The sequence below is a fragment of the Chenopodium quinoa genome, unplaced genomic scaffold, assembly GCF_001683475.1.
Source record: "Chenopodium quinoa cultivar QQ74 unplaced genomic scaffold, ASM168347v1, whole genome shotgun sequence".
NCBI classification, from domain to species: Eukaryota; Viridiplantae; Streptophyta; class Magnoliopsida; order Caryophyllales; family Amaranthaceae; genus Chenopodium; species Chenopodium quinoa.
Genome location: NW_018742345.1, coordinates 2,853,262 through 2,868,750, shown reverse-complemented (window position 1 = coordinate 2,868,750; position 15,489 = coordinate 2,853,262). Strand labels below are relative to the sequence as shown.

The following is a 15,489-nucleotide window of genomic DNA, read 5'->3' as shown; positions in this document are numbered from 1 at the left end:
TAAGCATAAAACAACAAAATGGAAAGAGTTAACCATATCCTTAAATAAAAACACATAATATTGCATAATTCACAACATTTAAATCCTCAACATGAACAACAAACTGCACAAAAGTCCATAATATACTATCATATCCAAAGACTCTGAAAAATATGAAATAACATGCTACATACAAGCATAGTTATTGATATTAAAATGACTAAGTAAATACTTACATAAGCACTTCTTTCTTAAAAGATGAAACAATAGAATATGTTTAAAAAAATACAACATAACATCAGTGTTCACAATCTGCATGTAAAATAAACTCAATACTCCATAGAGCTAACCACCTAAACAAAACTTGAGCACATTCAACAAAGCATTTTTTGAATGTGTAGAGGTTCAGGCAATGTAACCAAAACTCGGCTAATTTACCAAACAACAAAGGAAAATAAAGTCGTAGTACTTCACCAGCATACAAAGGAAATAGAACTTGCATACCAAGGCAGTAGAAGATATATTTGGTATATCCATTTATGCAATCCAACTGATGTAATGAATGTGTAGACAATGAAAGTTTGTTAAATATGGAGTTTAATTTGAAAGCAATTAAATTAAAAATTATACCTCAACCGTTAGATATGCTCCCATTTTTTAGACTATTCCTTGCTTCCTTTCTTCCTGCCTGGACTCACTGAACATATACCCCCAATTTATAGACTCTAAAAATATTTATTTTTTTTTTAGTTTTAAAATTAATCAAAATAAAAATATATAAGCTCTACATACCAAAGTCTTTCAAATGACCACAAAGGCTCTTAAATCAAAAGTCTTTAACATAAAAAAAAACAAAGTGATAAGCCATTTTTATCATTACCTATACAAAATCACCCACATAACAAATAGACAAAAGAGTAACCGCTGGGTTTTTACTGACTCAAACCGACCAAATCACATAACGTCAAACTCGACACAATAAACCTTTGAAAAAAAAGGGACAGTGGCTAGCACGCCTGAATATAACCTGCATTTGGAAGCATCGTCCAAAAAAAAAGCAGCTAATAAATTTAAGAATTAAATTAGAGTAAATCCTTTACCCCATAAATTCAATAGAATTAGCAAATAAAATCAGCAAGTTAAGTGTTCACTAACTACAAATACAAATGCAGCATAAAATTAAGCACAATTTGTAATTCATATTATTTCAAACTAAACAAAGTGATTTAAACAAACAACAAATTTGATATTGAAAATTAAAAAACAAATTAATATCAGCACATTTGGGGCCTGTTCTCATTGACTGAGATGAACTGAGCTGAACTGAACTTAACTTAACTTAACTTAACTGAACTTATTAGAGCTGAAGTGAACTGAACTTGTTAATTAATGATTTTTAACTATGGATTAATGATCTTTGATTATTTATTATTATATATGTGTATATAAAAATATACATACTAAAATACTTAAGAAAAATATACTATATAATTAAAATATTTATGAGAAATTTATTAAAAACACGGAACCCCAAAACATTTTATAAACATATACTATATAATTAAAAAATACAATATTTAAATGATAGAAAAACACAAATAACATTTTAAAAAATTATCAAAATAAAAAAAAATCAATGTATTAAATAATAAAATACAAAAAATGGAACAAAAGCAACAGAGTGAACAGTCATCCCTTCTCTTTATTATTCCCATTAATACAAGGCCTAACCCCAAATCAACTTTCTCTCTATTCATCCTTTTCTCCTTCCTCCCATTTTCCTCCAGATCCGGCCACAACTGTAGATTATCGTTGGGGTTTATCGAAGTTGCTGATCTCAGCTCCACTCCTCTACTTATCTGCTGAGCGTCGAATAAAGGAACGACGGTGTTCTTCTCGAATCCTTTTACCGGCCACCATTTGTTTATTATTATTGTTGTTGTTGTTGTTTTTGCTGTTGCTTTTGTTGTTGTTGTTATTGTTGTTGTTGTTGTTGTTGTTGTTGCTGTTGTTGTTGTTGTTGTTGTTCTTGTTGCTATTGTTGTTCTTGTTGTTGTTGATGATGTTGTTACTGCTGATGTTGTTGTTGTTATTCTTGTTGTTGTTGTTGTTGTTTTTGTTGTTGTTGTTGTTGTTGTTATTGTTGTTGTTGTTGTTGTTGCTGCTGCTGTTGTTGTTGTTGCTGGCGCCGCCATTGCTGTTGATGTTCCCGCCGCAATTGTTGTTGCTGTTGCTATTGTTGCTGCTGCTGCTGTTGTTATTGTTGTTGTTGATGTTGCTGTTATTGCTGTTGTTGCTGTTATTATTTATGTTGGTGCTGCTATTGCTGCTGCTGTAGTTGTTATTGTTGCTAGTGCTAATGCTATTGTTGTTGCTGCTGCTTGTGTTGATGTTGATGTTGCTATTACTGTTGCTGATGTTGTTGTTGTTGTTGATGTTGTTGTTGTTGTTGGTGTTGCTATAGTTGTTGTTGTTGTTGTTCCTTTTACTGATGTTGTTGTTGTTGTTGTTGTTGTTGTTTTGTTATTGTCGTTGTTGTAATATGAGCTTAAAAGTATGAAATTTGGCTTTATATCATTAGCTATATCATTAAACAGCTGAACTTAAAATAATCTTATGAGAACAGGACCTTATTACATGACATTTTGAATTTTAACGCTTAAATATATACTGCTTACAACATAATAATTCTGATATTAAAAAAATTTATCACCAATACAAATTCCTAAGATGTTCCGTATCCTAAAACAATCTCATTCCTCCGTACATGTGCAACACCATAAGGGATTTCCTCTATACAAGTGGAACAACATAAAGGCAACATATATGCCATCAGGTCGCCACCTGTACAGAACAAAGAAAGCAAAGTCAGAATCCCAAAAAACCAACAGCTAAAGAACACAAGCTAAGCAATTTGGCAGGGAGAAACTTAGAGCTAACAGATCACCAACAAGCAAAAATGCAAATAAGGGAAAAAAAGTTCTTGTAATTTTTGAAGGACAAAAGAGTCCCTACATTATTACTAAGGGAATTCCATGTTAAAAATTTCTCACTTTTAATAGCTACTTGTTAAGCCATCGCACGCGATGCATGCGATAGCCTAATAAACATGGATTATGTGTGGTTAATGGTATTGCTAACTGAATGCGTAGCACTAATTAAATTTAGTTAGTGTGTGTAAAGGTTAGTCTGGTAATATTTGATTTTGTATTTAAAATGAGTATAGATTTAGTTAAGTATTTATTGGGTTAGATTATGTTACAGTTCGTTAAATGTAATGAATTTGTTACATGTTGTTTGCGTGTTATCTAGTCTCCAATAAATATCAATTTAGTAATTTGGTCTTATCTTTCAAAAAAATTAAAATTTTATAGTTTTGGAAAATTAGGAAATACGGATTTATTGTAACCTGTCATAAATCTAGATTTAAAATATGGTTTTATTGGTTTAAATTTTTTTTAAAATTTTATTGTTAATAAGCGGTACATCTTAGAAACACAAAATACGGCTAACACACGTGTGTATAGATATTGTGCATATAAGGAAATTTTTAAACGCTAATATCTATTTTTAGATTTTTTTTTTGTACGTGCAGTTATGGAATACGACATATTAATGTAAAGATGTTTAAAAGTTGTACTTTCAAAGTCAAGGTTTTTAATTCTGTTAAGATTTTGTCATGATTGTTGAGATTGCTTTTGATTGGTCAAATGGGGTACTTCTTTTGCATGGTGTATAATACCTGCTCTACTCTCATGTTCTGTCTTTCATCTTCCCTTTTTTTTCTTTTTTTTTTGAGAGTTTTTGTGCTTTAATTTCTTGCAAACAACAATGGCTAGCATTGATAGCACTTCCACTTCTGGAAAAGTAATTTCACCATCAATCTAGAGACCTAATGAGTCGAAATCACATGCAGAGAATGTTGCAAGCTTCCGTTTATATGCCACAGATATGACAAAGTAGTGAATAGTCAATTGGAATTTTTGCAACAAGGGATTTCAAAGGTGCAGAATAAAAAAGAAAACGGAGATATAAGAGACAAGAAAACGAGAAGTTGAGGTGGATGGTTGTGGGGAACGACCAGTTATTATTGTTGAATAAGACAGTGATGAATATGAAATAAAAAATAAGGAAAGAGGTAAGGCAGAAAAGGAAGGGGAAGAATTTGAGGAAGAAGTTGAGACCGAGGAAGATGATGAGAATGATGAAGATGCTGAAAGTGATGTGAATTCTAATTCAAAAACTAAGATAGTGGAAGAAGCGGTTGTAGAGTCAAATGCATCATTTGAATCAGGCAGTGATGATTATGATGATGATGAGAGTGGATCCAATTCTAATTTTGGGAATATGATGAAGCAAATGAAGAAACAAGCAAAGATTCTTCTTTGTTTGCTATGAGTATTTCTGCTGAAAATGTGTTATAGAGAATTAAGTTTAAGTGGTGCATTTTGTTTGTTTTTGGAGGGTTGTTTAGAGCTAGCATGAATTAAATGTTTGTTAGGGGTTTTTATGGGTATTAGGTTTTTAGGGAATAAATTCCAAGCGCTAATCCCCTAGCTTGAACCCCACTGTGATCATACACTAAAGTACGGTGGCGTCCAAAAGGGAAGAAGATAGAGCAAAAGAGTCGCCAACAAGTTTTAGGAACTTGTGAACCATTCACAGGGTGAAGGTTACACCCCTTAACGATCCAAGAGATCGTCAACTCCATAAGGTCTAGAACCAAATAAGGGTTCGGGGATGAAGGTACAAATCCAACCTAAAAGAGATTAAACCTGCCTTAATAATAGGCCTCTACTTTATTCTGATGGTATTCATGTGCGCTTTTTAATTAACATGCAATCAATAGGATTAACCCTAAACCTCTTTATCTATGTTGGTTGAATATTAATGCACAAATAAATCTATTATTGGCGATCACTTGAAATCACAATCAAATTAACCCTAACAAGATTATTTATTATCTTATTAAGCGTGATTACAAGTACAAATTCCCTTTAAACATGCATAAAAGGTGTGATCAAGCAATAAAAAATAAATATATATAATCAAGCAACATAATAAATCAATATCGTGACAATAAAATTATAATCATCATCAAGATAATAATAATCATAAAAATAATAATCAAAATAATAATCGTCATAAATAAAATAATAACAATCATAATTAATTAACAATAATAATCATGATAAAAAATAATAATAATCATGTTAAAGCATAATGATAATAGCAAGATCCTAGGCATGATACTAACAAGATTAATAATAAACTCTAGCATGTCACTAAGTAATAAAAATCAAATCTTTAACCTTAACATGATACTAACATGAATAAATATTAGGAAGAAAATAGGAAGCATCATAGCAATCATATTTAATATTAAAATTACACTAGACATGATACTAGGAATATCATAATAACAATGTAAACATGATTTCTACATCATAACATTAATAAAAACCATTAAAGTACTTACTTTGATGCCTCGTACCTCTTTCTAATAACAAAATACACACGCTAGTAACTTCAAGGAAAATAATAAACAAAACAATTAAATTAAATAATTGAAATACAGATTTGGGACCAAACCCTCAGAAATTAAACCTTTCACGTCTAGGGCGAAGGCAACTTCGAATATGGCTAGGTGTTTCTATATCTTGTGAATGCGGAATTTTGTATTTAAAAGACAAGTTTAGAAAAAGAAAGAGAGAGAGAGAGATGGTGAATGATTAAGGAAATCTTGATGAGAATTAGCGAATGATTAAAGCGAATGAGAGAGAATTGAAAACTGGTTGTAGGTGCATGAAAACGGAGTTTTTACGTCATTATTTATAGAGAAAATCAGCCAAAAAGATAAAATTAACAAAACAGAGTATTGGCGCACTTGAAACAGAGCTGGCGCCAATGCCAGCGCCAGGCGCCAGGCCTAGCGTCAGGCGCCAATGCCTGGCGTTAGGCGCTAGTCCTGTTTTTGACGCGTTTTCTCAAATCAGATATATTTTTCCGTACAGGAGGATAAAATCGTATCTTTCCTCAAAAATGCTCTTTGATTTTAATTAAAACTCTTAAAAGTCAACAAAAGTCAATTTATCAATGCTAATTGAATTAGGAATGAAAATAAACTTCTAGAAGAATCTAGAAAACTAAAATCATTCCTCATTACATAAGGAATGATAAATCATATTAGGCCCTCCCCTAGATCATTGGGCCGTATATAAAGCTCAAACCGGGCCCAGTTTAGTAAATTGGCCATAACTTCCTCAATATTCATCGGAAGTGGGCTTATAATATATCGTTGGAAAGCTCTTGTCAAGACCCATCCAACTACACTACTATTGGACCCATATCATGGACTAACCAAACTGGTTTGGCTGTTTTCTTAAAATAAGTTTTCAAAAACAGAGAGAAGAGAAAAGAAATTAAAACTATCCACAACAATAGACTTTCCACACTTTCGCTTTATTCGATTATGATTCGACGTGAAATGTACTCATCACCGGGTTTGGTTTTGGGGAGACACAAATGGGTTTCTACAGAAGCCCCCACTTTGACTGAGTTTGGAGAAACGCAAGTTTCAAAAACAAAAGTCAAAGTATCGATATGGACGGAGAATGATTCAGAACGTTCTGCGATCCTAAATCACTCTTGTAACACCGATACCTGCAAAACTAGCATTAGTTAAACAGATAAAAGAGTTAAGAAACGCGTATCTTGCACCTTCGAGCACACGTCTCTGAAAGTAACCTATTGTTTTGATGACCTCCTGCAAGCTAGAGAATGTCATCCCGCTTGAAAACCGCTACGCCCGTAACTGCTTCCAATATAGAATATTGCTTCGCCTGAAACAATCCTCCTCCGCTATGATAGTATTTCACGTCCAAGGGAATACCATCGAATATTGCTTCTCTTGAAACAATCCTCGGTTGTTTATGACAACACTCCACAGTCTAGGGAACGCCACCTTGCTGTTTCTATGTTCACTCGTATCTGAACAAAGAACTTCTTTTTGATATGTTCACGCGCCTCTGAACAAAGAGCTTCTTTTTCTTTTGGATATGTTCACGTGCCTCTAAACAAAGAGCTTCTGAATGATATGCCCACGCGTCTCTGAGCGAAGATTCATTGAATGATATGCCCACGCGTCTCTGAGCGAAAGAGCTTGAAAATATGAGATATTTGATTATATGTCCACGCGTCTCTGAACAAAAGAGCTTTTGAATGATATACCCACGCATCTTTGGAGCAAAAGAGCTTAATGGAAATTTTCACGCGTCTCTGAACAAAAGAACTTGATGATATGCCCACGCATCTCTGGAGCAAAGAGCTTTGATGGAAATGTTCACGCGTCTCTGAACAATAGAGCTTGAATAATATGCCTACGCGTCTCTGGACAATAGAGCTTCAGTACTTGAACGTTTGTTTGCGATAATATTCTGAAGAAAAATTTCCGAAGACCAACGTTTGTCGATCTCTAAAGCTCGCCTGAACTTTGCTTCCGCTAAAACCAGTATGTCATAAGCCAATTCTTAGGCGCTTTAAGCTAAGTGAGACGATCTTTCATCAGGTCGACCACTTATTGTGATTGTAATCAAACCGACTACTTAATCATGTCAAATTGCTTATAGGGGCTAACTGGCGTACCAAGGAACCCGAAATTGCTGTATGAGGTTGAAATCACCTTTCTGAGAGGCTTCGAGCTCCGTCGTTGCTGAAATATCTCTGGCGCCAAGAATTGACTCTGTTGCCGAACGCTGTGATAGGGTCTTCCCTATTCTGTTGCACCTGTATTTATTTTTTACTATAGAACTTTGCTAATCTTTTTAACCATCTTAGGGTTGACCTAAGGCTTAATTATCTTAGGGTTGACCTAAGGTTTAATGCTGCTTGACTCATCGACTTGACACGACTCAAGGTGTAAACTTGACTCGATATGATTGACTGACTCGAGGTTGACTCGACTCAAAGTGACTCGTGTGTACGTAGTGTTGACTCGTGAAACTCAATATGTACATGACTCGAAATGCAGAAAAGCAAAAATTTCCGTCATTTTTGTGGAGGGTACCGACTTTCTTCCGAAAAAGAAAGACGCGAAAAAGAATTGAAACGAAGTTTTTTGAAGATGCATGTTGAATGAGCTTAGTCAAATATATGCGTTTGATGTTGTCTCTTAAGGTGAAAAGATTAATCCATCCTAGGCTATCTCAATGTTTGACTAAATGATGAAAGTATTTGAGTAACTTAGGCACGGAGGCCAAGCACTTCATACTTCGTGATGCAATGAAAATTATGACTGATGAGTGATTTTGATATGATAAGGCATGCTTCAGCGTTGTGTTAAGATTCCATTGTTAAGATTCAATGACAAAGGGTTCCTAAGGGAAGTATATTTGGTCATGTATATGTGCAGTGTGTAAAAGTGACACTAAAGTTAGGCCGCAAGAGCTAAGTGTGTTGAAAGAATATTATTGAAAAGAGTCAAATGGTGGTGACTCTTAGGCTAGGTAAGCTAATGATATAGGGATCAAGCCCCCAAGTCTATCTCTAAGTGAAAAGGGATGAGCATAGGGAATCCTTGATATGATCATGGTGCAAGTTTGTGAATGTGAATATGAATGCATGTTTATTACGGTCGCACCTCGATGTGAGGTTGCCTACGTATCCATTAGGAATCAGGCCAAACGTAGCTCTAGCCGAACCTCGCACAAGTGTGTATACCTCAAAAAGGTCTTTTTAAGGGTTGTAACGTGGTTAGGCTAAAGGTTTGAAGAAGAAGGGGATAAAGGCTCAAGACCCTAGATAAGCCCCCAAGGTGTGCAACCTCGCTTTAGAATCTTTGTATTTTTATGCTTGAGTTTCTACTCTTTTTTAGCTCACTTTTATCTTTTGATTTAGCATCTATTTTATGTTTACAAGTGTGGGCAATCTCGATCATGCGGTCTATCACCACTTGGCATTCATGTTTCTCAAGCACGGTACCGAGTACTCGATAAGAGACGCAATCTGTGACGTGTTCTTATCGAAGATATTTTCATATCAAAGACATTGGAACACTTGCCCTTTTGTACACTCTTATTTATTTGTTTTCTTTTTCTTATCTTTGCTATTTTAGTCTTTTGAATCACTCAAGCTTTTGTTCTTTTATAGAATTGCATAAGTTACACCACCATCCCATCCCAAGGTTAGGTAGATGTAGGTTGAAAAAAGAAAGGTCTATCGTTAGAAGAGGCTCAAAGTGGTTTATGAAGAAAGGATTGCATATTTGAGAGGTGAAAGGAGATATGATATGGTACAAGGGGTGCCTCAAATCATTGGTATACCTTGTGCTTAATTCGACATGGATTTTTTTTTTTTTTTTTTTGTGTTTTGTTTATATATATATTTAATGCAATATAATGAAATGATCATATATAAGGAAATAAATGCTCATTTTATTAAAAAAAAGGGAAAAGAATGAATCTACAAAATTAATCTAAAGGCCAAGAAAGGTTCTTATGCTAGACTTATTGGGGAAAGGAAAAATGAAAAAGAAATAGAAGAAGAGGTCATGAAATCTTGTTGTTGAAGCTCGCCTCTTGTCTTGTGTTGTTTCCTTTATCATCACCCGCTCTTCTTGTTAACCGGAGGCAAGGGAAGTTTGTTATTATCAATCAAATGTTGGATAGCCTCCTTTAGCTTCCAACAGCTCTCAGTAGCATGACCCCTACCTTGATGTTACTTGCAGTGTTCGTCTGGATTCCAAATAGGCGATCTCTTCTCAAGTGGGGGATCTTGAATAGGTCCAATGGGAGTAATGAGTCCTTTGACATGGAGTCGATCAAAATCATTATCGTAGCTAATTCCAATAGCGGTGAAATCCTTTCTCAGTTGCTTTCGATTGCCCATGGCTAGGATCTCACTAAGGTCGAAAGTACCAACACTGTTACCAGAGTAGGTGTTTCCGGAAGAAGAAGGATAGTCGTTCTTCTTCCCTTTACATCCACTGTTACTATTATTACTAATCTTGGCCTTCTTGTCGTGCGGAGGAACATGAAGGAGATTTGAATCAATGAAGTCTTTAACACATTCCTTGAGGGCGAAGCACTTTTTAGTAGTGTGACCGCAACATCTATGGTATCGGCAATAGGAATTTGGATCCCAATTGGGAAAATGTTTTTCAGATGGAAGGTCTTGACTGGGACCAATGGAGCGAATATAACCTTGATCATGTAGACAGTCAAAAGCTTCATTGTAAGTCATTCCTATTGGTGTGTATTCTTTAATGGTCCGTTTTGCCTGTGGCTTAGGAGCATTGAGTTCTTCATTAAACTCTTGGAGAGAATTTTGTTCGATGGACATCACCCGATTTGCTAATCCTTCTACCACGTTCAAGAGCATGGCAACGACATCTTGCAATTTTCAAACGTCCTCTTTTAGAATTGACGAGTCTTCCTTGGTATTATCTAAGAAAAGACTTTCATCCTCCTCAATTATGGCCACTTCATCGAGAGAGGTCATATAAGCTGTCTCGATCATAGGATCTCCTACAAGTGTGATAAGAAGTGATGGATCGAAGGACGTTTGACTTTCTTCAATGGTTAGAGTCTCAAAAGTTTCATTGTTATCGATCAGATCTTGAATAGCTTCTTTGAGTTTCCAACACTCCTCAGTGTCGTGACCCTTTCCTTGGTGATATTTGCAGTGCTTATTAGGGTCCCACTTAGGTGGCCTGGCTTCTGGAACTGGGTATTTGATGGGCCCTATGGGCATGACAAGTCCTTTGTGATGCAGCTTCTCGAAAGTCGTTTCATAACTCATACCAAGTGGACTGAACACCCTTTTTGATCTTTGGATTCGTGGTTTATAGGCGTTCGTGGCATAACTTCATTAATGGGAGAGGAAGAAGAAGGATGGTCGTTATTCTTTCCTCTCGCACCATTATCTTTCAGAAGGTCATCTTCAATATCAATCCCTATATTATAGACAGCCTTAAAAGTATTCAAATTGTGTTGGTACTTTAAGTGCTTTGAATACTTCCCTTGGAGATTCTTGATAAACATCCTCACAGATTCTTTTTTGGTAGGAGCCTTGACCATATTAGCGGAAGTTTCCCTCCATTTGTTGAAGAAATACATGAACCCTTCGTTTTCTCTTTGTTTTAACATCTCAAGTTGTCTGTGGTCTGTTTCGTCTTGGATGTTGCACTTATATCTATCAACAAAAGCATTTACTATCGATTCCCAGGTAGAGGTCTTTTCCTTCTCGAGAGAAAAGAACCATTGTTGACAAACGGTTTCGAGAGATAGTGGGAACAGAGAGGGGAAAACCTTTTTATCGATACCCTTAATGTTCATTATGGTTTCAAAAGCTCTTAGATGAAAGTAAGGGTTATCTGTTGCCTTGAATTTTGGGATGTCAGTGGAGTTGAACTTATGCGGAAAACGTTCCTTGTCTAGCAAGACCCCTTGTGAACTCATGCCCTAAAATTTATAGTCACTAGATAGCTTGCTTAGGTTCTCTTGCATGAGGTCCGTCTGTTGTTGCTTCACAGGATCATCGATCTTGAGTGTGAGTAGCTTCAGTGTCTCAGTCACGATAACCAATTGGTTCCTAAGCTCATTAACTTCTTCTTGAGTTGCCATTATCTTTTTAGCCTTCCTCTTTTGACAAATCGGTTTATCAAAAAGTGAAACTTGAATAAAGAGGTTGTCCTTGATTAATCGCCCTTCTCTCCTCGACCAGGTATTGTGAAAAAAAAATTTGGGGGTATTCATTATTAATTATTTGACTCAAACTTTGTTCAACATGCAATGGATGGAGGAAGTGAAGAAAGATTGGAATAGAATGTGAAGAAAATGATGTATATGGAGGGATATGGAGAATTTAGGAATAGAATGTACCCCCCAACTCAAATGACGGAAAAAGACCGACTCATGCATGAACCTAAGACATGGTCATGGTGACATATACTCAAAGTGTGTGCTAAGACTAGTGAGTGTAGGTGACATGTTAAGACTCGTGTCATGACCATGTGGCTAGACTATGTGACTAGACTCAATTAACGACTTTACAAGGTATTATTGACAGCAAAAATTAACCGAATTAATTAGAAAACTAGTTAATTAGGCACTAGGTGAAGACTCCATCAATAATCCGAACTGTCGGCCAAACGACAGGACTGGCGCCGCACTGTGTTGCTTGGCGCCAGACGATAGAGTTGTCACCAGGGGCCACACTCCACAGTGTGGCGCTACAGCTCAGATTTTGGCACCAATGGTGGAGCTTCAATCTGAGATTGTTTTCGGTGTTATTAATCAACTGGGGTATGCCTAAAGTCGTACTAGGTCAATTCTGATTAAAATATTAGACTTTAGTGACTCAAATTAATTAATTAATTAATTGGGAAAATTTCTTTAAGTCATTAATTTATTTAATCTCAACACAAGTCAAACAAACGGTTAAGAGAAACATAGAATATATGCACAACAAATAATGCACAATTATTCAAGTAGGCACAATATGATACAATGAGTTTGCAACCTAACCATGGCTCTAGTTCTCTAAAGTTCGGGATATGGTTTAGTCAATAGAGGGTCCATGGTTAATTGTCCAAATGCACCCCGCGGAAGCCTAACCGTGAAGGGTTGGCGCGAGTGGATGGGACAATGCGAGCTTTAGAAAAAACTCGCTTCCATGGTTTGGTGAATTCAACATTCTCGGATGTACCCTTTGTTTCACAGAGCGTTCAATCGGGTAGATGGAGCATGAATTCTTAGAGGGTTATGTCCATATGTAGAACACATATGGGTTTCAGAAAAGTGAGAAAAAATTCAATCACGAAGTAGGATCGAGCAAACAATACGAAAAACCGGTCGAAATTAGAACGCATGTTTCTGGCTCGGTATTGGGGTAAGTTAGCACCAGCAATCAGAGACTGGCGCCAGGATTTAGCTGTAGCGCCTGGCGCCAATTCTGGCGTCTGGCGCTACAGTTAAATGCCTGGTGCCAATGCTCTGGTCATTGGCGCTACTTTCCACATGCCTCAGCAGCTTTCTGTGCTCAATAAAATTTTCCAGTTTCGCGCGGTGTTATTTCGGTCCTAATTGTAAAAGATATTTCTCAAATTTCCTACGTGTCAAATCCTATGTTTTTAACTCATTACGGATGGTCTTTTCAATGAGATCTCTTTTATGCATATGACAATAATGTTAATCAAAATTACGCACATGAAATACTTAGAACGTTTCGAGTCTCATCCACTCATTCTAAATCATTACCGAAACATATTCAGGAATTAAAATAGAAATCCTCCCCAGTGGAGTCGCCAAAAACTGTAGGGAATAAATTTCAAGCGCTAATCCCCTAGCTTGAACCCCACTGTGATCATACACTAAAGTACGGTGGTGTCCAAAAGGGAAGAAGATAGAGCAAAAGAGTCGTCAACAAGTTTTAGGGAACTTGTAAACCATTCACAGGGTGAAGGTTACACCCCTTAACGATCCAAGAGATCGTCAACTCCATAAGGTCTAGAACCAAATAAGGGTTCGGGGATGAAAGTACAAATCCAACCTAAAAGAGATTAAACCTGCCCTAATAATAGGCCTCTACTTTATTCTGATCGTATTCATGTGCGCTTTTTAATTAACATGCAATCAATAGGATTAAAACCTGTTTATTTATGTTGGTTGAATATTAATGCACAAATAAATTTATTATTGGCGATCACTTGAAATCATAATCAAATTAACCCTAACAAGGTTATTAATTATCTTATTAAGCTTGATTACAAGTACAAATTCCCTTTAAACATGCATAAAAGGTGTGATCAAGCAATAAAAATATATATATATATAATCAAGCAACATAATAAATCAATATCGTGACAATAAAATTATAATCATCATCAAGATAATAATAATCATACAAATAATAATCATAATAATTGTTTCGGGGTTTTCTGATGTCCCGCGGGAGAGTTACAATTCCAAGACTGGAACCGGACGCCTGTACCTGCAAAATAACGGAGACTCCTGGGAGCTCCGCCTCCAACGGTCAAGTTAGTACCTGATTAAGGAGTAATTAATGCGGAAATTAAAGTGATTTGGTCTCTCTAGGTGAGAGTGTTTAATGTAGGTAATCTGCTTTGTTAGCGAGATCAGCCGGTTATTACTGTGTGTAATTAATGTGTTTTTTCCGTAATGTTTTTTTTTTCCTCTTAATGAGGATTAAGGGAGGTATTTATAACCTTGGAAAACGTGCCCATCCTAGGTTTAGGTAAACCTAGGGCCGATTGGGCTTCCCTCGGAATTTGGGCCTGGGTGAACGGTTTTTCCATTAGGCATGGAGTATGCCACATGTCTTGACATAACAGGTCCAAGGTGGACAAATAAGCGCGTGCCACGTGGGAAGCCCTGACTGTTCCAACTGGGGGACACTTGGCAGGACCTGATTGGTCCACGTGGCGCATTCCGATTGGTGGGAGCAAAATCCCCTAATCATTTACCCCTCACAGGTGGCACATGATTGGTCACGTGTTACCTGTGACAGGTGTCGCACTGTAACAGGCGACGGCCTGCTACAGGTGTCAGTCGGCGAAAGGACGAGAGATTTTCCCGCCCAAATTTTGAATTCTGAAAGTGACCCTTCGCCTTCTCACTTCGCCTATATAAGGGAGATTTGTCTTGAGTCATTTTCACACTTTGAGAACTTTTTGAGAACATTCGGACCCCTGAACTTGCTCTGACATTTTGGACCTTTTCTGCCTACCGCCTGTTCTGACAAGCTGACTGCACAGGATTTTCAGAACTTCATCAACCGTCACTCGTTCAGGTAACTCAGTTCTCTTACTCTTAATTTTCTTTTTATTTTCTGAAATGGCACCACGGAAGCACACGACACGACCTAGGTTAGTGATCAGCCGGTCACCGGGGACGGCTGAATCTAGGACTAGGAGTGCCGCCTGCCCTTTTTAGGACCCATCTTTTCCCTTTATACAAAGTCCGACTGTATCTGTGTCTATGCAGAGCAGGATGGCCAGAACGAAAAAGACAGCTAGGATCTCAAATTCAGACGGCTCCTCCCACAGGGTGCCGCTTAGTGAAACATCTGACCAGGCGCCAGATGTGGAAGTGAAACAAGGCGGCCCGGATGCCGGCACTTCTGTGGGGGGAGTCATAGTGACCCCTTCCCATTTAACAGTTAACAAATCTGCTCCTTTTCAAAGAGAGGAGGCGGGCCCCTCCGGGAGAGGGGAGGAGTCGTCCTCTTCGGACTCGTCGGAGGACGATTCCGAGTCAAGCTCTTCTGGCCATGCTTCTTTGGGTACAGAAGAGAAAAACAGCCGTCTGCAAGAGGCGAGACTTTCTCACGCAGTTGAGAAGGGGGACAATTGGGCGGAACCATCCGCCTCTTAGCGAGAGCTAAATACCCCCTACTACTGCACGGTACCTCGGGGCCGAATCACAGCCATGCAAGAGAAAGTTGAGAGCTTTATTGCAAACCACACCATGGGCCCCGATTTTCTAGTGTTTG

At 37.1% G+C, this 15,489-nt stretch overlaps 1 protein-coding gene across 1 annotated transcript; it reads left to right on the top strand.

The window, feature by feature from the left end:
• The first annotated feature begins 1,641 nt into the window (after positions 1-1,641).
• Positions 1,642-4,377, top strand: LOC110693803 (glutamic acid-rich protein-like). The gene is made up of 3 exons (XM_021870955.1): positions 1,642-1,660; positions 2,318-2,397; positions 4,111-4,377. The coding sequence occupies exons 1-3, from the start codon at positions 1,642-1,644 to the stop codon at positions 4,375-4,377; spliced, it is 366 nt and encodes a 121-aa protein (XP_021726647.1).
• Positions 4,378-15,489: the final 11,112 nt, after the last annotated feature.